The sequence below is a fragment of the Armigeres subalbatus genome, chromosome 3 (genome assembly GCF_024139115.2).
Source record: "Armigeres subalbatus isolate Guangzhou_Male chromosome 3, GZ_Asu_2, whole genome shotgun sequence".
NCBI classification, from domain to species: Eukaryota; Metazoa; Arthropoda; class Insecta; order Diptera; family Culicidae; genus Armigeres; species Armigeres subalbatus.
The window spans coordinates 73,818,298-73,845,248 of record NC_085141.1 but is presented as its reverse complement, the minus strand read 5'-3'; the positions used below and the strand labels follow the sequence as shown (position 1 = coordinate 73,845,248).

The 26,951-nt window shown below is 42.7% G+C and overlaps 1 protein-coding gene across 2 annotated transcripts; it reads right to left on the bottom strand.

The window, feature by feature from the left end:
- Positions 1–16,526: 16,526 nt before the first annotated feature.
- On the bottom strand, positions 16,527–18,539 carry LOC134221527 (uncharacterized). Of its 2 annotated transcripts, none has more exons than XM_062700718.1 (3): positions 18,322–18,539; positions 18,100–18,258; positions 16,527–18,042 (listed from the first exon to the last, which is right to left on the bottom strand). In XM_062700718.1, the coding sequence occupies exons 1-3, from the start codon at positions 18,437–18,439 to the stop codon at positions 17,624–17,626; spliced, it is 696 nt and encodes a 231-aa protein (XP_062556702.1). In that variant the 5' UTR covers positions 18,440–18,539; the 3' UTR covers positions 16,527–17,623. The 2 variants fall into 2 exon arrangements, with proteins under 2 accessions (XP_062556702.1, XP_062556703.1); XM_062700719.1 differs by having other exon boundaries at positions 16,527–18,039.
- Between the last annotated feature and the right edge of the window lie 8,412 nt (positions 18,540–26,951).

Below are 26,951 nucleotides of genomic sequence, written 5' to 3'. Positions count from 1 at the left end.
AAATAAGGCAAAAAGACAAACAAGACAAATAAGACAAATAAAATAAGACAAATGACAAATAAGACAAATGAAATAAGAAATGACAAATAAGACAAATAAGACAAATAAGACATAAGACTAAGACAATAATAAAAGACAAATACAAATAAGATAGATGAGACTAAGAAGAAAAATAAAATTCCTTCCGAAGAGGAACCCGGAGGAATTCTTGGAGGAACTCGGAGAATTCTGAGGCACTTCGAAGAAATTCTGGAGGAATTCGGAGAATTCTTGAGAACTTCTGGAGGAATTCCTGGAAATCTGGAGGAATTCCTGGAGGAACTTCGGAGAATTTTGGAGAACTTTCGGAGATTCTGGAGGAATTTCCGGAGGAATTCCTGGAGGAACTCGGAGGTTCCTGGAGGAACTTCGGAGTTCCTGGAGGAACTTCGGAGGAATTCCTGGAGAACTTCGGAGGAATTCCTGGAGAACTTCGGAGGAATTCCTGGAGAACTTCGGAGGAATTCCTGGAGAGACTCAGATTCGGGAGATTCGGAGAATTCCTGGAGGACTTCCGGAGAAATTCCTGGAGGAACTTCCGGAGAATTCCTGGAGGAACTTCGGAGGAATTCCTGGAGGAACTTCCGGAGGAATTCCTGGAGAACTGAGAATTCCTGGAGGAACTCCGGAGGAATTCCTGGAACTTCGGAGGAATTCCTGGAGGAACTTCCGGAGGAATTCCTGGAGGAACTTCGGAGGAATTCCTGGAGGAACTCGGAGGAATTCCTGGAGAACTTCCGGAGGAACTTCCGGAGGAATTCCTGGAGGAACTTCCGGAGGAATTCTGGAGGAACTTCCGTAGGAATTCCTGGAGAAGACTTCTGGAGGAATTCCTGGAGGAACTTCCGGAGGGATTCCTGGAGGAACTTCCGGAGGAATTCCTGGAGGAACTTCCGGAGGAATTCCTGGAGGAACTTCGGAGGAATTCCTGGAGGAACTTCGGAGGAATTCGATTCGGAGCGAGGAACTTCCGGAGAATTCCTGGAGAGGAATTCTGAGAACTTCCGGAGGAACTCCTGGAGGAACTTCCGGAGGAATTCTTGGAGGAACTTCGGAGAATTCCTGGAGGAACTTGGAGGAATTTCTGGAGGAATTTCAGAGGAACTTCTGGAGGACTTCCGTAGAATCTGTCTTATTGTCTTAATTGCTTTTGTCTTATTTGTTTTATTTGTTTTATTTGTCTTATTCTTATTTATTATCAATTGTTTATCTTATCTCATTCCTATTTTGATTTCAATTTATATATTTGTATCCTCGTGTTCACAAATAAGATACGCTTCTTTCTTGTTCACCTAGATACAAAGTTGACAGACTTTCTATCGCTCTTATCGCTCCTTTCCTGCCGTGCGCCACAAAAGAAATATGCTGTTGGCTGCTCTCCCGAAATGGTTAACTTTTGTATGGAATTTAAAAACTTGGTTGCAGTAAAAGAGCTTCCTTCAAAATTGTGCGGTGACATGTACTTTTATTACATCAAAATGATCGTTGGAAAAATTGAAAACTTTTCAGTTGGGTTTTCGAAATTCGATTCGCCTCAAATCATCGGAGAGAGGTACTGAGAAGCGAAAATTTCAGTTATACAATAGTTTAGTATTTAGAGCTTTATTCAAATTTGGGAAAGTAGAGTCCATAAAATTTTGGGAACATTCCTTGATAAATTTCAAGAGATTGTCAGTTGGGATTACGAAATTCGTTTCCAATTCCAGTTATAGACATTTTAGTACGAAAATAGCGCCTCTGCAGAGAGCTTCCTCAGACCTAAGAGCCAGTTCGCGAGAAGCGCCACCCTCTTTATCGATATTCTCCGATTTGGATGAATTTTCGAGGTTTGGGAAGTGGGGTAAAACGGCCTTTCAAAACTTATTGTTCAAAAATCGCAAAACCAAAAATGCAATAACTTTGGCAATGACCGATTTGTTTAAATTTTACGCTTCTTCTACTCAATTAGTAATTTATACCAAGTGGTTTATATGGTTATAAAGTTGTTTACTTTGGAGAAAATGGCTTTTGATAAAAATGGTCGTTTTCCAAAGGAATATTTTCAAACAGATCTAGGATAAAAACTAAACCCACAAGGCAATTAAGTGATGGGCGATATGCAAAGGCGCGTGATCGGGTGAGTAGCCGATCAATGGAAAAATATTGCAGGTTGAGGGATCAAAAGTTGCCGGTTCTTCAACTTCAGCATAATCAACGTCGCATAGCCCACGGCCTCCAGGAAAGCACTGATGATGATAAGTGACGCATTCTACGCGCAGCTGGAACATGAGTACGACAGCTGCCCAAGCCACGAGACGTCAAAATCATCATAAGGAGATTTGAACGCTTCCGGGTTGGGCCAAAAAGGAGGAGTTTAGACCGATTATTGGAAAGTTCAGCGCTCATCCGGCGTGACGAACGAAAACAGCCATCGACGACTAATGTGATTTCCACTGCTGCTCCTGGGGAAGAATACCAGCGGCCGCAGTTCGCAGCACCTACTTCAACACAGCCTTCCGTATTGGGTACAATCCTGGAGATCACCACTGCAGACAGAATCCACAAATCGACCACGTTCTATGGAGTTTCCGATGGACGGCACTTCTTCCCGACATTATCGGCACGGCAGGACATATCGTGGCGCTTAAGCATCGACTCTGACCCGCACTATCTGGTGATGGTTACAACTGCGCCCAAAACTATCCAAATCATCAAAAACATGTTCGGTACCGACGACGCAGGTGACGCGAGTACGACCTAGAAGCGACTGAAGCAACTTGATGTCGCCACTGCATACAGCGCAGCATCTCGAGGAGCAGCGTTGCCGGAAGAGGGTGGAGCTCGATGGGGCCCCTCTTGAAGAATGCTGGAGATACCAGTTAAAGCAGCCAGTAACGAAGCTAAAGCAGAGAACAACGTCGGGTATATGGGGGACGAAGTCCAGACGGAACGATTGGTTTCGACGTAAAGGAGTGCAGACAAGATTCTGGAGGAGAAGCACGCAGCGCGGGCGGTCGCGCTGCAACAAGGTACCCAGTAGAACATTAAGAGACGTTATAGACGGAAGCAGAGACAGCAGAACCGCCTTTTCAGGAGAAGAAACGCCGCCTTGAAGAAGCGGGAGTGCGAGGAGATGGAACAGCTGTGCCATGTTCTCAAAGATACACGCAAGTTCTATCAGAAGCTCAACGCATCCCGCAAAGGCGTTTTCTCGTGCCGCATGAGCCGAAATGTGTCAGGATAAGGATGGGAGCATCTTTGACGGATGAACGATGTGGTGATCGAGAAGGTGAAACAGCGCTACGAGAGAACATTTGAATGGCGCTTTGAGAGTACAGGCAGCGGTGAAAAGCCAAAGGCAAAGCGACGGAGATGAATACGTCAGTTCAGCCCGGACGATGGAATGCCAACCAGCCCCCCACCTTGAGGGAAGTTAAGGGATGCCATCCAACAGCTAAAGACCAATACAGCAGCCTGGTAAGGATGGTATCGGAGCTGGAAGCTCATCAAGATGGGCCCGGAAAAGCTGGCCACTTGCACTGCACAAACTGATAGTCAGAATCTGGGAAACCGAACAGCTACCTGCGGAGGAGTGGAAGGAAGAGCGTTACTATGCCCCCATCTACCAAGAAAGGCGACGACAAGCTGGAGTGTGAGAACTTTCGAGCGATCCACCATCTTATAATGCCGCCTACTAAATTGATATCCCAAATAATCTTCCGTCGTCTGTCACCATTAGTAGAAGACGAGTTCGTGGAGAAGTTATCAAAGCTTCGGCTTCGTTGACCAGATCTTTACTGTACGGCAAATGACCTAGTATAGACCGCGTAGAAGCTATGGAAGATTATGGACGGAGAACAGCTTCCCTGGAAGCTTACGCAGATCTGATCAAAGCAACGGTGGATGATGTGCAAACTGTAACGCAGAAGATTTCAGGCGTAAACACTCCAGATTCGTTCAGATCGCGCCGGGGACTAAGACAAGGTGATGGACTTTCGTGCCTGTTTGTTCAACATTGCGCTAGAAGGTGTGCTCATACGGAAAGCCAGATGTAACAGCCGGGGGTACGATTTTTCAATAGACCCAGTCAATTTATTTGGTTTCGCGGATGACACTTGGATATCGTTGTTGTCGGACCCGAACATTAGCTTACCGGTAAAGGTGTCAGGAGACGCTGGGTAATACACCCGCACTGAAAACGTCGAAGCAGCAAAAGTTGGACTAGTGGTGAATGCGTCCAAAGACAAAGTACATGCTTGTAGGCGGGAACCGAGCGCGACAGGAGCCCAACCAGGGAAGCAAGTGTTACGATAGACGGGGATACTTTATAGTTTAATTGTTGGGTTTTAGTTAGACTAATTTTGTTTATGCAGCAACATGGATATAAAAGCTTTAATTGCCTATTCTTCAGTTGCTCATATAGGTACGAGGTGGTCGAGGAATTCGTCTGCCTCGGATCCTGATAACAATGCTAGTCGTGAAATACGAAGGCATATCATCTGTGGAAGTCGGGCCTACTACGGGCTCCAGAAGAAACTGCGGTCAAAAAAGATTCGCCACCGCACCAAATGTGTCATGTACAAGACGCTAATAAGACCGGTTGTGCTCTACGGACATGAAACATGGACAATGCTCGAGGAGGAGCTAAAGCCGGAAGGTTACGATGGGCAGGGCATGTTGCAAGAATGCCGGACAGCAACCCTGCAAGCGAACACTTCCAATCCGGCAGGGACGAGACGACGTGGAGCGCAGCGAGCGAGATGGACAGACCAGGTGCAAAACGACTTATCAGCAAAGTATCGACGTCATTTGTTACCTTAGATGGATTAAAGCAGGGTGATGCACTCTCGAACCTACTGTTCAATATAGCGCTCGAGGGAGCGATTAGGAAGCTGGTGTGCAAAGAAGCGGTACCATTATCACAAAATCGCATATGCTTCTGGGATTTGCGGACGATATCGTTTTTATCGGAATTGATCGCCGTGTCGTGGAAGAGGCTTTTATGCCTTTTAAGAGGGAGACAGCGAGGATTGGACTCACGATCAATACCAGCAAAACGAAGTACATGGTGGTGGTAGCGAAATGGTGCTAGATGGTGAAAAATTTGAAGTGGTAGAAGAATTTGTGTATCTTGGAACATTAGTGACGTGCGATAATGATGTTACCCGCGAGGTGAAAAGGCGTCTTGCAGCTGCAAATAGGGCTTATTACGGACTTCGTAACCAGCTTAAGTCCCGTAGTCTGCAAACGAAAACAAAACTCGCGCTGTATACTACTCTGATTCTTCCGGTGGCTTTATACGGCCGCCATGAGACATGGACGTTAAAGGAGGCTGATCGGAGAGCTCTCGGAGTGTTTGAGCGTAAGGTGCTGCGGACAATACTCGGCGGTAAACAGGAGAACGGTATCTGGCGGCGTCGCATGAATCACGAATTGTACCAGGTGTATAAAGGGCTGGATATTGATTAAGCTTATACAATGCGGCAGACTACGGTGGGCTGGTCACGTTTTTCGTATGCCGGAAGAACGTCAAACGAAGATAATATTTAGTAGAGAACCGGAAGAGGCCGCAGCCTTCGTGGAAGGCCGCGTACACGATGGCTTTGCAGTTGAAGAGGACCTGAGGGGCGCTCAATGTTCAGGGCAACTGGAAGCGATTGGCCCAGGATCAGAGTACAGTGGAGAAGGATACTCCATTCAGCGTAGGTTCATCGAAGAGCTGTAGCCCATCAAGTATCAAGTAAGCTACTCGGGAGAAGCGGTGTGCGAGGTGATGGAACAGTTATTGCCATTTTCAAGAAACGAGTTCTACGAAGCTTAACGCATCCCGCAAAGACTTCGTGCTGCGAGCCGAGATGTGCAGGGATAAGGATGGGAGCATCATCTGGGTGCGACTACAAAGCAAGACCATGTTGAGGGTGGCTGGGTTCGATTCCTGGTACCGGTCTAGGCAATTTTCGGATTTGAAATTGTCTCGACTTTCCTGGGCATCGTGTTAGCCTCCTGATATACGAATGCAAAAATGGTAACCTGGCTTAGAAATCTCGAAGTTAATAACTGTGGAAGTACTTAATGAACACTAAGCTGCGAGGCGGCTTTGTCCCAGTGTGGGGATGTAATGCCAATAAGTAGAAGAGGAAGAATGAACGAACATGCATAAAATGTTGATCATATTTTGCGTCCACTATCGCACTATACGTAATTCTACGTTCAATTGGGTCCTTAAATGAAGATTCGATATTCGATTTTCTTTCAGGAACGATGAAGCCAATCATCCCTGAACGCGTCGTTTTTTCTTCTGACTCAAAAATCGAAAGGAACATCCTTCAATTTGGAATTTAAAAATAGATGGAAAATGCTTATTCGGCATTTTCGGTCTTGTTTGACGTACGGAATAATATGATTCAAACGCAGGGCGCTTGACTAAACCTTTGACAGTTAATATATGGACCTGACGTTTTGGGCTGATGGTTCATTCTGATATGTTGCCTTTTCAGCAACAGACGTTGCTCAGCCCATAACATGTCTTAAAAAGTGTCAAACACAAAAATATCTTGATAAGAAAATTATTTTGAGCTTTTTAGTGGAATGTTTTCACCTGTCATAAGAGGAGTTAATACAATCCCATTGAATTCCACCACTTAATTGTATCTTGACAGATACGTATTTCGACCTCAACAGTAAGGTGGAATTCAATGGGATTGGGATTGTATAAACTCGTCTTAAGGTGAATCGCGTTAAAGTCCAATTAAAAATCGACACCCAAGCGCTCGTAAACGACAGGCAAAAGCGGAAGTAGTTTCACCTTTGCTCACTTGCAGCATACACGAAAAAAAATGGTTTACAGATGTGCTAACCGCTTACAAATATTCACATTTGTGCGAGCAAAAACGCGAGGTGAGGAATGCTGACGGCATTGTATTTTTGAACGCCGCCGTAACTTCTTAAGCGGGCTGTAATTGGTAAATTACCAACCGGTAATCATTACAGCGCCGTGAATATCAGCATTCGGACAGAGCATCATCCATCCCCGTACGACGACGTTCGTGAAGCACCTACAAAGGCAGAAACAAAACGGCTAAGTACCTATTCGCTTTGTATTGTTTGCATGCGGTGGAGTTGGGTACACTTTTCTCGACAGAAAGAATCGGACAGTGCAGAAAGAGTGGGCATTAGCCTGGTCCAAAAAATATTTTTTTCTTAAATAAATTTATTCAAGTTTTTTATCTTTGATACATGGACGAAGTGAGTGGAGGCGGAGCGCCTCCCAAAGACAATGTCGTTCGCACGCGATTTTACCAGGCCACATCACCTGGTCCATGGGTTGTTTACTTTCGGCAGAAAGTGAAAAGTATTGATTTTTAGGAATCAAACGTGACTTGACGCGTCGTTTTCCGAAAACTGATTTCATCAGATCAATCGGAACAAACTACGTGTAACTGCACCTACATACCAGGATGCAAATGCTATCGCAAAAGACCAGAACTATAATTTGGAATATTTGGTTTATGTCCCCTCGCGGGAGGTGGAGATTGAAGGCGTAATTAACGCCCCGAGCCTGACTTGCAAGGATGTACTTGCAGGAAAAGGCCGTTTAAAGAATGCTCTGCAGTCTACCGTGGATATTCTGGACTGCAAGGAATTGTATTCAGCTACTATGGTAGATGGTAAAAAAGTATATTCGAAGTCAGGTTCGCTACGGGTAACGTTTGCCGGTTCGATACTCCCCAAAAATATGTAGATATCGAAAATATGTTGTTTCCGGTGCGTCTTTTTGTACCCAGAATTTTCAATTGTACCAACTGCAAACAGTCGAGTCGAGTCAAGTACGAGACACTGAAGACGGCCTTACTGTTGAGGTCGAAATACGTATCTGTCAAGATACAGAATTAAGTGGTGGAATTCAATGGGATGGTATAAACTCGTCTTAGGACAAGTGAACTGCAAACAGTTGGGGCACACTGCCGAGTTTTGCGACAACAAGCCCCGTTGTGACAAATGTTTTGAAAAGCATAGGGAGGTCCTGCCAACAACAAGTTACAAAGTGCGCTTATTGTGGCATGGACCCTCCCATGGTTTGCAAGAATGCCCGGTGTACAAAAATCGCACCCAAAAAGTTAAGCGCTCGTTAGTGCAGCGCTCTAAGCAGTCGTATGCAGAAATGGTGAAGTCGCAAGACACATCCGCAACTGCCAACGCAACGGCTGCTATTTCAGCTGCCGTTCAAGTAAGTGATTTTATGATGTCATTTCCATAGACGAATCCGGACTCTGACGTAGCCGATATGGATGATTCTGCGGAGGTACACGTACCCGAAAAGAGGAAGAAACTGTCTTCCCAGGATTGCGCCGTAAGAAAACAAAAATCATCCCTAGAAGCTTGCCTAAATCTGATGGTAATGGGGATTATTTAAAATTCCGAAGCAACCTGTCTATACTGCTCCTTTTGACCCATGTTGCAGTAAGACATTCCGCCATTGCCTAAAACTGATGTTACAAAGAAACATCAGTAAAGGAATATCTCTGAGCAGAAAACTGCTACCCGCACTTCCAAGAAAATAATCTCGTCCAAGCGAGGATTGATATCGCTTCAAGGACCTTGTGGATCGTATTTTGAACTTATTCAATATTCCCGAATTCATTGAGGTCAATCATTGACCTCTTTATTCCAACAGTTGAAAGTTATCTGAAGCAATTGACTGTTTCATGGCCCCTTCTTTTGCAGGACTTGTATCTTTCGATGGATAATACGGCCGCATACAAGATACAATCACTGTGCTCTGATGGAACTGTCATAGTCTGAAACATAAATTTGACGTGTTTAAGTTTTAATTCGCAACTCCGATTGCGATATATTTACACTTTGTGAAACATGGCTTTCTTCTGAAGATGAAATCAACTACGATTTTAACATTATTCGCCAAGATCGGAATGATCATTATGGTGGCGTTCTTTTGGGAATCAAAAATGTCACACTTTCTACAGAATTCCCATTCCGACTGTTAATGGTTTAGAAATCGTCGCTTGCCAAGTAAATGTAAAGAATAAAGACCTTTGCATAGCTTCAGTGTATATTCCCCAAATGCCTCACTTAATCGTCGGCATCTTTGGGCGCAGTTCATCCCAGTTTTAATACTGGGTGATATGAATGCACATGGTATTGCATGGGGCGAAACTAGAGACGATAGCAGAGCGCCTATTTTTTATGATTTGTGCGACGATTTCAACTTGAATATTTTGAACACAGGCGAAGTAAATCGAGGTCCTACCTCAAGATCAGGAAAGTCGAATAGATCTGTCTTTATGCTCTAATTCACTATCAATAGATTGCACGTGGAAGGTAATCCAAGATCCCCATGGTAGTGACCACATGCCGATAGTCACCACAATCAAAAGCGGCTGTCAACGATCAGTGCCAGTTAATGTTCCTTTCGACCTCACGAAAAACATCAACTGGCAAATATTTGCATCGGCGGTAAAAATTGGTATTGAATCAACTGATACTCTTCCACCTTTGGATGAATATCGATTCCTTACTGAGTTAATTCATAAAAGCGCACTAGAAGCTCAGAAACGACGCGTTCTAAGTACGTCTATCATAAGAAGACCAGCCACCCGTGGATGGGATGATGAATGTACTAAGTTGTATTCCGAGAAATCTGATGCCTTCAAGGCTTTCCGTAAACACGGAAGGTCCGAGCTTTTCGAAGAGTATTTCAGGCTTGAAAGAAAGCTCAAAAATCTTCTCAAGGCTAAAAAACGTAGCTACTGGCGACGTTTTGTTGAGGGACTTTCACGAGAAACCTCAATGAGAACACTTTGGAAAACGGCCCGCAACATGCGGAACCGCATTTCCACCAATGAGAGTGAAGAATACTCCAATCGATGGGTATTCAACTTCGCAAAAAAGGTCTGCCCAGATTCCGTACCAGCAGAACCGCTATTTCGAGAATCAGTCACTGATCCCGGTTCTTTGGGTGGACCATTCTCAATGCTGGAACTTTCTATGTCTCTTCTTCTCCAGGATCTTCTCCGGGATGCGATAATATCAAATTCAATCTTCTAAAAAACCTCCCAGATATCGCTAAAAGACGATTACTTGACCTGTACAATTGTTTCATGGAGTACAACATCGTACCACCAGAATGGCGACAGGTCAAGTAATAGCTATTCAAAAGCCTGAAACCAGTGTCTGATCACAATTCCTTACCGACCGATTGCCATGCTATCGTGCATGAGAAATTATTGGAGAAAATGATCCTTTCAAGAATTGACCATTGGGTCGAAGCAAAATGCATTACTGTCAAATACTCAATTCGGGTTTCGAAAAGGTAAAGGAACAAATGACTGTCTAGCGTTGCTCTCTTCAGATATACAGCTGGCCTATGCGCACAAAGACAACTGGCTTCAGTTTTCTTGGATATTAAGGGCGCTTTTGATTCTGTTTCCATGAAGTACTGTCGGAAAATTTGCACAGTAGTGGATTACCCGTTATTTTGAATAATTTCTTGTACAATTTGTTGTCAGTAAAACATATGAACTTTACTCTCGGCACTCTGACAACTCTCAGAAATAGCTACATGGACCTTCCCCAAGGTTCATGTTTAAGTCCCTTGCTTTACAATTTCTATGTTAAAGATATTGACAATTGTTTGGAAGGACAATGCACGCTTAGACAACTTGCAGATGATGCCGTGATGTCCCTAAGAGGTTCATGTGCAAATGTCCTGCAAAGACCATTGCAAAATTCCCTAAATAACGTGACTGTTTGGGCCAGACATTTAGGGATCGAGTTCTCTCCGCAAAAAACTCAATTGGTAGTGTTTACTAAGAAGCGGTACCCAGCTCAACTGAAACTAAAGCTGTTGAAAGATGACATAAACCAATCTTTAACTTCTAAATACCTTGGGGTCTGGTTTGATTCCAAGTGTACCTGGAAAACCCATATTGATTATTTGTTAGAGAAATGCCGAAAAGGATCCATTTTCTCCGTTCTATCTCTGGAACTTGGTGGGGCGCTCACCGGAAGACCTCATCAAACTATATAAAACGACTATTCTCTCTGTTTTAGAGTATGGCTCTTTCTGCTTCCTCTCAGCAGCTGATTGCCACCTGATCAAATTGGAACGAATTCAATATCGTTGTTTGCGTATTGCCCTTGGCTGTGCATTCAACGCATAACATGAGCCTGGAGGTGCTTGCTGGAGTCACTCCTTTAAAGCACCGTTACTGGGAGCTCTCACTTAGAATACTGATTAAATGTGGAAAAAGTAACACACTTGTATTAGAAAACTTCGATAATATGCTTGAACTGGCTCATCGTTCAAGATACCTGCGAGTCTATCTCAACTACATATCGACAGATCTCTGTCTTCTATGTTATAATCCACCTCGAGTTCACTTCGTCAACGACAGTTCCTCAATTGAATACGATCTGTCCATGAAACACGCTATTCAAGGAATACCAGATCATCTTCGACAAATATCTATCCCTTCCATTTTTCTGAAAAATATGAACATGTCAATTGCAATAACAGATATTTCACTGATGGTACTCACATTAACGGATCCACTGGCTTCGGTGTTTTCAACGTAAGTTCAACCACCTTCCGAAAACTTCAGGAACCGTGTTCGGTTTATGTTGCTGAGCTGGCAATTAACTTCGCTTTGGGATAATTTCCAATCAGCCCGTAGACCATTATTTCATCTTCTCGGATAGTCTTAGTTCTATCGAACCACTCCGGTCGATGAAACCTGTTCAGCACGCATCTTATTTTTATAAGAGAACAGATGCGTGATTTGGTCGAAAGATCATTCAAGATTACCTTTGTATGGGTCCCATCCCATTGCCTAATCTATGGCAATGAGAAGGCGGACTCGCTAGCAAAGAGTGGGCGCACAGGAAGGTGAAGTTTAAGATAGACAAATCTCGAATTACGAGTTTTACCCATTAATCCGTCAGAGTACTCTTCAAAATTGGCAAATGATTTGGTCACACAATGAACTTGGACGGTGGCTATTTTCCATAGTTCCTAAAGTTTCTGCGCGAGCGTGGTTCAGAGGTGAGGACTTAAGTCGAGGCTTCATTCGCACGATGTCGAGGCTTATGTCCAATCACTATTCACTAAACGCACATCTCTACAGAATAAACCTGGTCGATAGCAACCTATGTAGGTGCGGAGCCGGTTACGATGACATCGATCACGTAGTTTGGTATTGCTCGGAAAATGACGCCTCCAGAGAGCAACTATTGGATACCCTTGTGGCCCGAGGTAAACAACCCTTCCGATATAAGAGGTGTTTTGGGAGATCGCGATGTGATATATATGCAGGCCATCTATACCTTCCTTTGCTTGGCTGACATCAAAGTTTAATGCCTATATTCTTCTCTTTCTCAGTTTTTTTTTCTTGTCCGATTCTGTTCCTCTGTACCATGTACCCCTAAGCTCTGGCCATCCGGAAGATGCTCCCTGACGAACCAAAATCGAGCACGACGCCACGCAAAACCGTTTTCAGCGTTCAACGTCAAACACCCGGATGAGCAGCTGAAATAACCTAAACCCAAATCCCTACCCCGTCCGTTCTGTGTTAAGTAATTTTTAACCTTGAGTCGCCACGAGTATTATGGTCTATGTCCCCTCCCAACTAACTGTTAAGATAAGATGATATACCAAGTAAAAATATCATACTTGAGAATTACGGCTCCGCAAAGTGTCACACACGACTGAGCCTACCAAATAAATGAACCGGTAAAAAAAAAAAACTCGTCTTATGACAGGACAAATATATCATTTTCACTGACTTAGACTATTATTAGAATTTATATAACATCGGTTCATGCATTCTTGACCAATGCACTTTTGTTTGCAACTATAAACAAAGTAGAGCTTTAGGACCCAACTTGCGGTCGTATCTTTAATACAACCCTCTACTTTTTATGTTAGCATAAACCACAAAAACTAAATATATAAGAATTACTGCACCAAAATCGGCCTGAGTGGATGTAAGGCGTATCAAGAAGCATAAATCGGTTTTTTTTTCAGGGAAGAGAGTTGATTTGAGACGATGTTTGTTCAAAGTAACAGCAAATTCAATGGCAATGATGGCGCTGATAGTGGTCTCAGCGGCATCAGTGATGGCAGTCTTCGGTGGTTGCTGTAGACAATTTATTCGCCGCAGTAGCGTCTGAGGCAATTCAGTGGCAGATATTTTCTATAAAATTTGGACAATCGTTTGTTTGCTGTTATTCATCAAGAAGCGTAAACTAAAACAAGCGGCTCAGGATATTTGTTTTCCCCCTAATAATTATTGATAAAATTGTAGATTGTTAAAGTTCTTTAATCATAAGTAATGGCTTATATTATTATCACAGACGATTATTTCTTACTTATATTACAATAGTAAGTATTATACAATACAAATTTGGGACATATTCACACAATTTATCACAATGATGATTGCACGTTTGTAATAAAATTATCAACCGATTCCGCATGAAAAAAATAAGTTTTTGTTGCTCTATTTATGATGATACATTTTTCTATGTGCTCCTTGGAATTTTTAAACAAACTTGATAGAACAATAATTAAATTGCAGTTTATTCATTTGAATAATATTTTTTTATCCTTAGGTGGAGGGGCCTTAATAATTTGAAAAGTATATGTTACTACAGTTGGCACGGCAAATGCTGGGTAAAGCGTACCATTGGTACTTCGCGTACCTGAAGGAATAAAATAGACCCCATCTCGCGGTCCTTAGCCTCTTACCCAGCAACTTCTATCCCTACCTCCCCGCGGTGCTGGCCGGGATACGAGCAACCTTAGGGAAGATCGGGTAACCAACCCCGGTGGGAACTATGGTCGTATGCTGACAGGGAAGGGGGGTTTGCTCCTCTCCGGAGGTGCAAATCTTATTGAGCGTCTGTTCTCCATGTCAGGATCGGCTCACAACAGCGTCTGTTCTCCATGTTAGGGGCGGCTGATCATCGTCCGAGTGCCAGCGAGGGACTCTAAGTGAAACTGTGCACCATGGTCCACCGGAAATAAGGAGGAATGGTCCTCCGGAAATTTGGGGGGTTTGGGGGCAGGTCGTGCAAGCCAGCCCTTAAAAATCATAAGCAACGAACAATCAACAAGAGAGTACGGACCGGAACCATCGGAGAAGGCCACTGCGACGAAAAGGGACTAGCGATTGGAAACTCAGTTCGTGGAACTGCAAATCTCTCAACTTCATCGGAGCACACGCATACTCGCCGATGTGCTCAGGACCGTGGATTCGGCATCGTAGCGCTGCAGGAGGTTTGTTGGAAGGGATCAATGGTGCGAACGTTTAGAGGCAATCATACCATCTACCAGAGCTGCGGCAACACACATGAGCTGGGAACAGCTTTCATAGTGATGGGCGATATGCAAAGGCGCGTGATTTGGTGGTGGCCGATCAATGAAAGAATGTGCAGGTTGAGGATCAAAAGCCGGGTTTTCAACCATGGCATAATCAACGTCCATAGCCCACACTCAGGAAGCATTCAGTACGATTAGGACGCATTCTACGCGCAGCTCAAACGTGTGTACAATAGCTACCCAAGCCACGACATCAAAATCATCATAGAAGATTTGAACGCTCAGGTTGGCCAAGAGGAGGAGTTTAGACCGACTATTGGAAAGTTCAGCGCTCACCGGCTGACGAACGAAAACGGCCTACGACTAATTGATTTCGCCGCCTCCAAGAATATGGCCATTCGTAGCACCTACTTCCAACACAGCCTCCCGTATCGGTACACCTGGAGATCACCACTGCAGACAGAATCACAAATCGACCACGTTCTGATTGATGGACGGCACTTCTCCGACATTATCGACGTCAGGACATATCGTGGCGCTAACATCGACTCTGACCACTATCTGGTGATAGTTAAACTGCGCCCAAAACTATCCGTCATCAACAATGTTCGGTACCGACGACCGCCGCGGTACGACCTAGAGCGACTGAAGCAACCTGATGTCGCCACTGCATACGCGCAGCATCTCGAGGCAGCGTTGCCGGAAGAGGGTGAGCTCGATGGGGCCCCTCTTGAGGACTGCTGGAGTACAGTTAAAGCAGCCATTAACGACGCAGCGGAGAACAACGTCGGGTATATGGGTAGAAGTCGACGGAACGATTGGTTCGACGAAGAGTGCAGACAGATTCTGGAGGAGAAGGACGCAGCGCGGGCGGTCGCGCTGCAGCAAAGGTACCGGCAGAACGTGGAACGTTATAGACGGAAGCGGAGACAACAGACCCGCCTTTTTCAGGAGAAGAAACGCCGCCTGGAAGAAGCGGAGTGCGAGGAGATGGAACAGCTGTGCCGTTCTCAAGATACACGCAAGTTCTATCAGAAGCTCAACGCATCCCGCAAAGGCTTCGTGCCGCGAGCCGAAATGTGCCGGGATAAGGATGGGAGCATCTTGACGGACGAACGTGTGGTGATCGAAAGGTGGAAGCAGCACTACGAGGAACATCTGAATGGCGCTGAGAGTACAGGCAGTGAAAGTCAAGGCAGCGGAGGAGATGACTACGTCAGTTCAGCGGACGATGGAAGCCAACCAGCCCCCACCTTGAGGGAAGTTAAGGATGCCATTAAACAGCTAAAGACCAATAAAACAGCTGGTAAGGATGGTATTGAAGCTGAGCTCATCAAGATGGGCCCGGAAAAGCTGGCCACTTGCCTGCACAAACTGATAGTCAGAATCTGGGAAACCGAACAGCTACCGGAGGAGTGGAAGGAAGGGGTTATATGCCCCATCTACAAGAAAGGCGACAAACTGGAGTGTGAGAACTTTCGAGCGATCACCATCCTTAATGCCGCCTACAAAGTGATATCCCAGATCATCTTCCGTCGTCTGTCACCATTAGTGAACGAGTTCGTGGGAAGTTATCAAGCCGGCTTCGTTGATGCCCGCTCGACAACGGACCAGATCTTTACTGTACAGCAAATCCTTCAGAAATGCCGTGAATACCAGGTCCCAACGCACCATCTGTTCGTTGATTTCAAGGCGGCATACGACAGTATAGACCGCGTAGAGCTATGGAAAATTATGGACGAGAATAGCTTCCCTGGGAAGCTTGCCAGACTGATCAAAGCAACGGTGGATGGTGTGCAAAACTGTGTGAAGATTTCAGGCGAACACTCCAGTTCTTTCGAATCGCGCCGGGGACTAAGACAAGGTGATGGACTTTCGTTCCTGTTGTTCAACATTGCGCTAGAAGGTGTTATGCGGAGAACCGGGTGTAACAGCCGGTACGATTTTCAACAGATCCAGTCAATTTATTTGTTTCGCGGATGACATGGACATTGTCGGCCGAACATTTGCAAAGGTGGCAGAACTGTACACCCGCCTGAAACGTGAAGCAACAAAAGTTGGACTGGTGGTGAATACGTCAAAGACAAAGTACATGCTTGTGGGCGGAACCGAGCGCGACAGGGCCCGCCTGGGAAGCAGTGTTACGATAGACGGGGATACCTTCGAGGTGGTCGAGGAATTCGTCTACCTCGGATCCTTGCTAACGGCTGACAACAACGTTAGTCGTGAAATACGAAGGCGCATCATCTGTGGAAGTCGGGCCTACTACGGGCTCCAGAAGAAACTGCGGTCGAAAAAGATTCGCCACCGCACCAAATGTGTCATGTACAAGACGTTAATAAGACCGGTAGTCCTCTACGGACATGAAACATGGACAATGCTCGAGGAGGACTTGCAAGCACTCAGAATATTCGAGAGACGGGTGCTTAGGACCATCTTTGGCGGTGTGCAAGAAGACGGTGTGTGGCGGCGAAGAATGAACCATGAGCTCGCCCAACTCTACGGCGAACCCAGTATCCAGAAGGTAGCTAAAGCCGGAAGGGTACGATGGGCAGGACATGTTGCAAGAATGCCGGACAGCAGCCCTGCAAAGATGGTGTTCGCTTCCGATCCGGCAGGTACGCGACGGCGTGGAGCGCAGCGAGCGAGATGGGCAGACCAGGTGCAGAACGACTTGGCGAGCGTGGGGCGTATCCGAGGATGGAGAGATGCGGCCTCGAACCGTGCATTGTGGCGTCAAATTGTTGATTCAGTGTTATCTGTTTAGATGTTAACTAAATAAATGAAAATGAAATGAATGAATGTTACTACAGTTATGAGATTCCTAAACCATATTTCTGAACTTTTACTTTGTATGTCATTTGGCTGACAAGATATACCCTACTCGCAGGAGATTCGGGTATTTATTTTTTTTTGATAGCAAGCCAAATAGGCCTTGGCCAATGTAGTCAACGATAAAACGTTCCTGGCAAAAGATAAGCAAAATAACAACGGCATTGCTGAAATGCTCATTCTTGCAAACCTTCTGCCAAATTTCTATTACAGTTAAACCTTTCCAAGATTTCAGGTTTTATTGCAAAGATCTAATTTCCTATATTGGTATTTCTTCAGGCTGCTGGTTTTTTGGAAGCATAATTTTAAGATAGCTGATGCAACTTTGAGTTTGTGCTAATTGACTAAACGTCAATAAATCTATCACAGATTCATCACTTCTAATGGCTGTCCTTTACTGTAATTTGAACCCTAATGTTTGGTTATTTACATTTCTCAACCTATATCTTCTGATGATAAGCAATCTTCATCTAAAGGTTCTCCTTGCATTGGAATGCACCCTAGCCAACCTTCAAGCACATTTTCTAAATATTCTTCATCTTCATAGCTGTCACGATTATTTGCTTCATCAACGTTGGATACATAGAAAGAGTTAATATCTACTGCTACATTAGAGTAACTACAGATATTTCCATAATTACCAGGCCATGTGAAACTGGTCTGCCTTTTCCCTATAACATGCATCAACTTTACTGAAGCATGTTGTTCAGTTTTAGCTATTTTCCTAATCCTTACACTTACAGTTAAACTAAGCTGTTCCTCCTCGTTACAGCATTGGTCGCTAATCTTGTCAGGAAGCCGGCAGTTCACGTTAAATATTTGAGTACCTCTGAGAAATCTGACCGGGTGATCTGCTGAGAATTCAAACTGAATCAATATCCCATTATAAAACTCACTAACAATTTCGTTACCGTTATTACCAAGAAGATCTATATTGGTTTTAAATTCGGACACACCGGTGCTACCTTGTTTGCTATCGTTGTCCGTTTCGTCCTGATCATAAATGTACCTTCCGTACTCATCGGCCGGTTCGTGTCCAGCATTCTGGCAGTGAACACACAATTCGACCCCTATAAGCATATCAATTTCGCAATATTACATGCCAACTTGCCATCAACGATTTCGAGTCTTACCTCTGATTTCAACCGTCTTGGTGCACCGAAACTCAACCGACAGTTGTAGCCGTTCTCCGCAGTAGAATTCGCGATTCCAGTTGTATGGAAATCTAATATCACAGCTCAAATCACGCATTTTTGTTACTTTTTTGGTGTAAAATAGTCACTGAAATTGTTGTGAAATTTTTTACTCAACAGAAGAACGCGGCTTTCCCGAACTGACACGTTCGTTTGCAATCACCTACAGTGGATGACTAAACGCCTCGGTGTGGCTAAATAACCGGCCGGCGCGTCGGCAGCATGGGATTTACTTTAACTCTAGAAAGGCATTGATCACAGACTGACAGACATAGTTCTGTATTCAAACGAACACTAATTTTACAAATAGTTCAAACATTCATGATTACCACCTCATCTCCATTTGTTTAGTGGTGTGCCATAGTTTTTCTCAATTGTTTCGTGACAGTCATCGATAAATGCTCAATCGTGCGTTGTGGATGTTTGCCTGTGGTACACGTGCATAATGCGAAGATGGAATTCAAAATAAAAGCATGAACGCATGCGCCAGTTTTAAAAAAAGAGAATGAAGAGAGCGCAGGAAAGTCCCATTCATAAACCTCGGAGATGTGTTAATGGCACCATGCTTGTAAACAAGCTTAGCGCGCAATTGCGTGCAAGATATCTTGCACAGAACAAAAGTAGTCGCTTAATTGCATTACGAAGTTCAAGCTTTTGAACTTATATGAAAAAGTGTATATTTACCGTAAATGGGGGTATCTTTGATCAAGGAGCTAGACTTTACTAAGGTGGCGCAGATCAGCGCTGCGTGTCACTAGTTATCTCTTTTACTCTGCCGTTGGTCTTATGCAACGCAATTAGTGACGTCGCTATTTGCGTTGCATAATATAAACGGGTGAGTAAAAGAGACAACTATAGTGGCACCCAGTGCTGATCTGCGCCACCAAGTCTAGCTCATTAATCTTTGATAACTCTGTATGAATTGTGTATTTAGTCCAAGTGAATCATTTGTTTGAGAAACTGCATAAGTCCATTTTACATTATTTCGAGAAAACAACAAAAAACTGTTTTTGAACAAACTTGCACCGAATCTTTTGATTTCTTCGATACAGATCAATAGTTTTTGGCAAAACTCAACACCCTGGGGCACTTTCAGTGCAAAAAATAAAAGCAGTACGCCACAATTGCGCTTCAAAGTACGTGGACAGATGTAGTTTCTCAAACAAACGAAATTTTTCCTACACTCCCGAACAAAATTTTTTTTCGTATTTTTTTCCAGAATACGTATTTTTGGACGAGGATTCAGAATATATAAAAATCTTATTTGGCCAAAAATGTTACATATGCAGTTTCTCAAACAAACGGTTCAAGTTTGTTTGCATGATGCTGATGACCTGGCAGCAAAGCCCACTTCCGACTAGATTCATTCGGATAATAAATTATGTACCACTGCACGGTGTCTTCTTCTTCTTCTTCATTGGCTCAACATTCCAACTGTAGCTCGGCCTGCTTTTCGACTTTCGTATTCTTATTAGCAATTCCTCAGTTATTTATTGAAAGCTTTCCTATGCACGCCATTGGATAAGTATTAAGGCCTATTCTTATTTTTATGCTGGGATTTTTGCTAGTTCACATTGCGCCGGGTTATCCCGGCCGGGTTAATGATTGATTACACGGATTACACACACGCTAATGTACGAATAGAAACGTCAAATTATATAAAACAAAAACAATACAGCACTCGTCGCACAGAAAGTTATTTATTTCGGTCCGCATCAGGTGAATTTAATAGCGTAAAATATAATAAAATATTTGTTTTAAGTGATTTAAACTTTCATTTAAGTTGATGTCTGCATGTTCTTCGAGATCGTCGTGGAAAAATATTATGGATTCGAAAACCCCACGAAGGCTATAGGCGTACGGAACGTCTTCGAAGGAGAACGTATAATTGCTGAAACAATTTTGCAGCCAAGACAGCCAACAGCCAAGAAATACCAGTGATTGACCGGATAATATTTACTATTTCTTCTCCTCCGTGGCATCTAAGTTGCAGTACCACCTAGTGTCTACTGCCGTAATCTGGAAAAGTGACGTAACAGCCATTTTACAACATGCATGTTTGCCATTTTTCTGTTAAAGAGCTCGATGAGTAGTACTCGTTAACACCATTTTTGGAAAATGGCGTATAGGTCACTTTTCTTCCAGATTACGGTAGTCTACTGGTCGTGTTGAGATGTACAAAATTCAGGATCTGAAACTCTATCCAGTTTTCCACGAGCGGTAATGGCCGCCAGATTGCCTGCGGGTCAGTCTCTGATTTGACGTTTCTGGAGGTCAACTGCACCCACCGCTCCGAGAATTTTGACCAATGTTGCATATAAGAAGGTGCTGATTCAGTGCACAATGGTCCCAGAGTCAAATCTAGCAAGACAAAAATGTTTGCGCCAAAACTATTAGTTTTCGATATATAGTGTCGTTGGGAAAAAAAAATTCATATTTTTTGACAACTTTCTTCCATGTAGTGAAATTAGGGTGGTACCTATATTTCATAAGTTCATAATATCAACTTTTTAATTTTTGACTTGTGCAATGTTCCACAAAGTTGTAGAGCAATTAATTTTGAGCAACTTTGCCGAAGAAACCATTTTTCTATTACTTATGGTTCACAGTTATGAGCTTTTTCAATAAATACGTTTGGGCGGTCCCCTAAAATCGGTATTCTTCACATAACTTTTTATACAATCATTTCTCGCATACATTTTGTTCCGAGCACTTTTTGAAGACGCACATTTTTGTTAAAAAGTTATTCGAGTTTTTGTATGAAAAACATGCTTTTTTCATATGCGTATATTTCAAAATGGAGCAAACCGATTTTCAATCTATTGGTTCTATTCAGCTCGCATTTTCTGCGTTTATGGTGCGAAAACTGAGAGAGCGTTTTTTGTTTAAAGCGTTTTATTTCATTTTGAAAAAAATATGTTTTTTTATCGAAAAACGGCTATAACGAGATAGGTCTATGGGTCTTCAACAAAAAGATGTGTCTTTAGAAGCTCTAAATGTGGTCCATACAAAGTATCCCTCAAAAATCAATACATAAAAATATATTTAAAAAACGGTTTTCGTAAGGAAATAAACGTTAGATCGATCAAAGTAGGCTGGTCGACAGAGAGTATGATTTTTTTTACGTACTTGTGCCTTGCAACAAAATTACAACTTTTGTGATAATTTTCCAAAGCTCTCATAGATGTGAAAAATTTCTCCGCAGTACAAATAGCACGTGCTATCCAAGCATTCACCGCCAGGATGCACAACGTGGCGGCCAAATTTTAAAAATATTGAAGTAGCTTTTTTATGTGGAGGTATGATTTTCTTAGGCGACTATCTGGCGCGTATTTTCCGTTGCGACAAAAAATGAGCGGAAGAGTTGTTTTTTTTTGTGAGCGGTACAGTAAATTCATTTACAAATTACATAATGCCGAAAAAGGCAATTTTCAACCCCTACCCACCCCTTTTTACAACTTTGATCTCTTCCATAACATTTCGAACTTTAATGCAACCACTGAGATTTTCCCACCTGATGAAGATTTGCTTTTAACCTAATAGTAATAAAAACATTTCAGTAGCTAACCACTGGTTATCTTCGCTTTCTACCACTGGCGATACCGAAAAAAAAAATAATCAAAACAAGGTAGGCTTGTAACAAAGACTATACTTCAAAAGTGACGTACTTATAACGCTACATATCAAACAGAAAACTAGGCCACTACCAACAATATGCATAGTAGCCTGATTTTCTGTTTGATGTTGAGCATGGCACACAAAAGATATGGCAGCCTCAACGCGTATGTAAACATTCAGTATGAATGAACCGGTGAACCGAGAAAATGCGCTATCTAGTTCAGCCTACTTTGATCGATTTAATGTTTATTTCCTTACGAAAACCGTTTTTTTAAAATATATTTTTATGTATTGATTTTTGATACTTTGTATGGACCACATTTAGAACTTCTAAAGACTCATCTTTTTGTTGAAGACCCATGGACCTATCTCGTTTATTTATCAAGTTATAGCCGTTTTTCGATTAAAAACTTTTGTTTTTTAAAATGAAATAAAACGCCTTTAACAAAAAACGCTTTCTCAGTTTTCCCACCATAAACGCAGAAAAGTGCGAGCTTTCGAATAGAACCAATAGATTGGAAATCGGTTTGCTCCATTTTGAAATATACGCATATGAAAAAAAACATGTTTTTCATACAAAATTCGAATAACTTGTTTGTTATAAGAGATAGATTCATGGTTTTTTAACCAAAATGTGCGTCTTCAAAAGCCCTAAAAGTGCTCGGAACAAAATTTATGAAGAATACCGATTTTTAGGGACCGTATTTATTGAAAAACCTCAGTGATAGAAAAATGGTTTCTTCGGCAAAGTTGCTCAAAATTAATTGCTCTATAACTTTGTGGAACATTGCACAAGTCTTTACCGAAAAATTAAAAAGTTGATATTATGAACTTTTGAAATATAGGTACCACCCTAATTTCACTACATGGAAAAAAATTGTCAAAAAATATGAATTTTTTTTCCCAAAGACACTATATATCGAAAACTAATAGTTTTGGCGCAAACATTTTTGTCTTGCTAGATTCGACCATTGTCGACCATTGTGCAGTAAATTCAAGTCGTCTTATATACCACATTGATCAAAATTCTCGAATGGTGGGTGCAGTTGACCTTCAGAAACGTCAAATCAGAGACTAACGCGCAGGCAAGCTGGCGGCCATTGCCACTCGCGGAAAACTGAATAGGAAATTAATTTCTGTTTGGGCAAATGAGCTGGATGTCGGTTTGAACCGTTACGTGTTGAGCACCAAGAAAGCGATCGAGAATGAAGATTCTGAAATGCCATCCGAGGGCGAAAAAACCGTAGTCCGAGTACACCGTTAGTGATTTATATGTTCACAAAACATGATAGTAGACTAATAAATGCTAAGTGTTATAAATAAATCTTCTACAGGAATTTATGAGGAATGGAGGAATTCTCGTAGGGATTCCAGAGGTATTTCCCGAAAGGATTTTTGTAGGAATTCTCGAAAAGATTCCTGGAGGAATTCCCGGTGTAATTCCCGACAGAACTTCCGGAGGGAATCCTGGAGGACTTTCCTGGAAGAATCCTGAAGCAAATCACGGAGCATTCCCTGGAGAAATTACCAAAGTAATTCCATGCGAAATTCTTGGAGGAATTTATGAAGAGATTCCTGGAGGAATTCCCTTAGAGATTTCTGCAGTAATCCCCGGAGAGACTTTTGGAGGAATTCTCAAAGAGATCTCTAAAGGAATTCCTGGAGTAATTCCCGGAGTAATGGAGTAATTGTGGGGCCCTCCTTAGCCGTGTGGTAAAACGCGCGGCTACAAAGCAAGACCATGCTGAGGGTGGCTGGGTTCGATTCCCGGTGCCGGTCTAGGCAATTTTCGGATTGGAAATTGTCTCGACTTCCCTGGGCATAAAAGTATCATCGTGTTAGCCTCATGATATACGAATGCAAAAATGGTAACTTGGCTTAGAAACCTCGCAGTTAATAACTGTGGAAGTGCTTAATGAACACTAAGCTGCGAGGCGGCTCTGTCCCAGTGTGGGGATGTAATGCCAATAAGAAGAAGAAGAAGAAGAATTCGGAAGAGATTTCTTGAAAAATTTCCGTAGGGATTCCTGGAGGAAGTCCCGCAGGAACTTCCTTCGGGAATTCCTCCAGGAATTCCTTCGAAAATTCCTCCGGGAATTACTTCGAAAATTCCTCCTGGAATTCTTCCAGGAATTCCTCCGGGAATTCTTCCAGGAATTCCACCGGGAATTCTTCCAGGAATTCCTCCGGGAATTCCTCCGGAAATTATTCCAAATAACTTATATTCATTGGCGTAACTACCTCCGATGCCTAGGGGGGGCTATAGCCCCTTTACATTTCTTCTCGTAGTTGACCCTCTTATTTGAAAATTCTCGAACATTTTAACATCTCATCAAGTTATCAGCGGTAATGTGACAACTGCAGTCCAACCACCTAAAGCAATTGCGGATCCATCACACTCATTCACAACTCACAGTCTATGTTTAATTGCGCTCGACTAGCGTCAGGCAGTGGATATATTTGCATACTGTGTGTGTGCTTCATCCTCTATCCCTCACCCAGCTGGGGTGTTGGACAAGCAGTACTGCGAATAATTCGATCAAATCTCATGCTCCGTAATGGTGCTCTTTTTGTTAATAACGCTAGTAATATAAAAGGATTCACTTCTGAAGCAAGAAAAGTGTCTTCAGAATGTGTAGGGGATTGGGATGTACTAGCTGTTCATAACAGGTACAGCAAAACATCACAAGGACGCCCTTATTCGCACTAACTACTCAGGGAATAGAAGGTCGAGAAGAGCCACCGTTGCCAACTAAAGCGTGAACCGGATACCTGGGACTCCCACAATATCCGCGGCGATAGCAGCAAACGATGCCCTGTACGTATTTAGTTGTTAATAATATTTTAGTTTATAAGCATCTGGAGCATAGGTTCCCATACCGTTGGTCGTAGGCAGATCGTTAATGAGTCACGAAAAACAAATTATCATTTGTTGTTTTATGGCTTCGAAGTGCCACATTCGATACTTTCTTCGACAGAACATGAGTTTCAGTTCAAGACTTATACATAAAGTTATCCTAAAATCATATCAAAATGTTTAAATAGAGTAATGCCTTTCAGTATAACTTCAACCTTAGAAACAGGATCAAACATTTATGAGGGTCAGTGAGCACAAGGTATGAAGCAGTTCATTATGATTTACTCAATCTAACGCGAATTCATGCCATATAACTCGAAATTTTGGGAACCTTTGATCAAGATGATGCACGAGAAAATAATTGGAACTTTCTCACCAATTTTATCGGCACATTTCGAGTCAGCTACAATCCTTAGAATTTTCCATGGGGGACCATCAGCGGAAACAAACGGAAACATGTCAACCATCACTGGGTAATAATTTCGCGTTCGTCAAAATCTTGCCAACATTCGGTAAAATAAAAAGAAGATCCCTTCGTTTCTTTATCACTTCTCACTAGAAACATTTTTTCACTAGAGGTTCGCCCACCCGTACCTTTCATGACAATAACTTCCAATAACCAACATCCGCCGCGGCGACACTCGGCCAAATTAAAGCCTATTTTAACTGGAATAAATACCGTTCACATTCGCACAACACGCAAGAGCGCCTTTTTTTGTTAAAAACTTAGCTCAAATCGCGTCTTTCAAACAAAATTCATGAAAATTCGGGAAAATTAAAAAAATTGAGACAGGAAAAACAGATTATGTCAACCGCACCCCAGCAGTGGATATATTTGCATACTTCATAAATATTCTATCTATCTCAAATGAAAAAAAAATAGTGCAACTTTCCATGGATTCCGCCGAGAATCTTCCAAGAATTCTGATGAGAATCCTTTAGTGATCCTGACTGGAATGTTCCAGGGACTCCGACAAGAATCTCTAGATATTTATTTCGACATGAATCCTTCAAGAATATCGATGGGAGCCTCCAGGGATCATGAAGGGAATCCACCAGAGATTTCAGAGGGAATGTTTCAGGAATTCCAACAGAAAAATTTCAAGGATTCCGACGAGAATGTACCAGGGATCCTTCACCATTCAGGAATTTTGACGGGAATATTTCCGGAATTTGAAGAGGAATATTCCAGGGATTTCGTCGAAAACCCTCCAGGAATTCCAATATGATGGTTCCAGGTATTTCATGAGCAATGTTCCAGGGATGAAGACGCATATCGTCGAAGGATTCCGAAGCAATCCGTCGAAGGACTTCGAAGCAAATCGTTGAGCGACTCCGAATTAATCCTTCAGTTATTTCGAAAAGAATCCTCCAGCGATCCCGAAGAAAATCCTCCAAGGATGTTGAAGCAAATCGTTGATGGATTCCGATGCAAATCATCAAAAGATTTCGAAGCAAATCGTCGAATGGTTCCAAAAAAAATCGTTAAGCTAAACAAAATCTATGAGAAATTCTGAAGCAAACCGTCGATATATTCCAAACGAATCGTCGAATGATTCCGAAGCAATTCTTCGCGGGATTCCGAAGCTAATCGTCAGCCGGATTCCTCATCGGCTAGAGATCCCAACGCAGATCAATTGTAAAACGTTGAGAGACTCCGAATTAAATCTTCAAAGGATTACGAAGCAAATCGCCGAAGAATTCTGATTTGTCAAGCAATTCCTAAACCAATCTTAAAAAGAATCTGGAGATATTCCGGAGCAAATCAACGAGAGATTCTAAAGCAAATCTTCCATTGATTTTAAAAGGTATTTTCACAGATTCCCAAGGGTATTGCTTAACAATACTGGAAAGAATCCAGTGGGAATTCTTCTGGATTACGTTTGGAATACTTCAATGAATCCGAAAAGAATTCTTTAAAGATTGAAGTGATAATTCTTCTCGGATTCTGATGAGAATCCATCTCGGATGCTGATGGGAATCTTTCTCAGAATTCAGAAACAAGCTAATTTTTCTTCCACTCATTTCAAGTATGATAGAGTGAATATGAGAGATAAATCTTTAGTCTTCAAACTTTTTCGGTAATTCATTATGC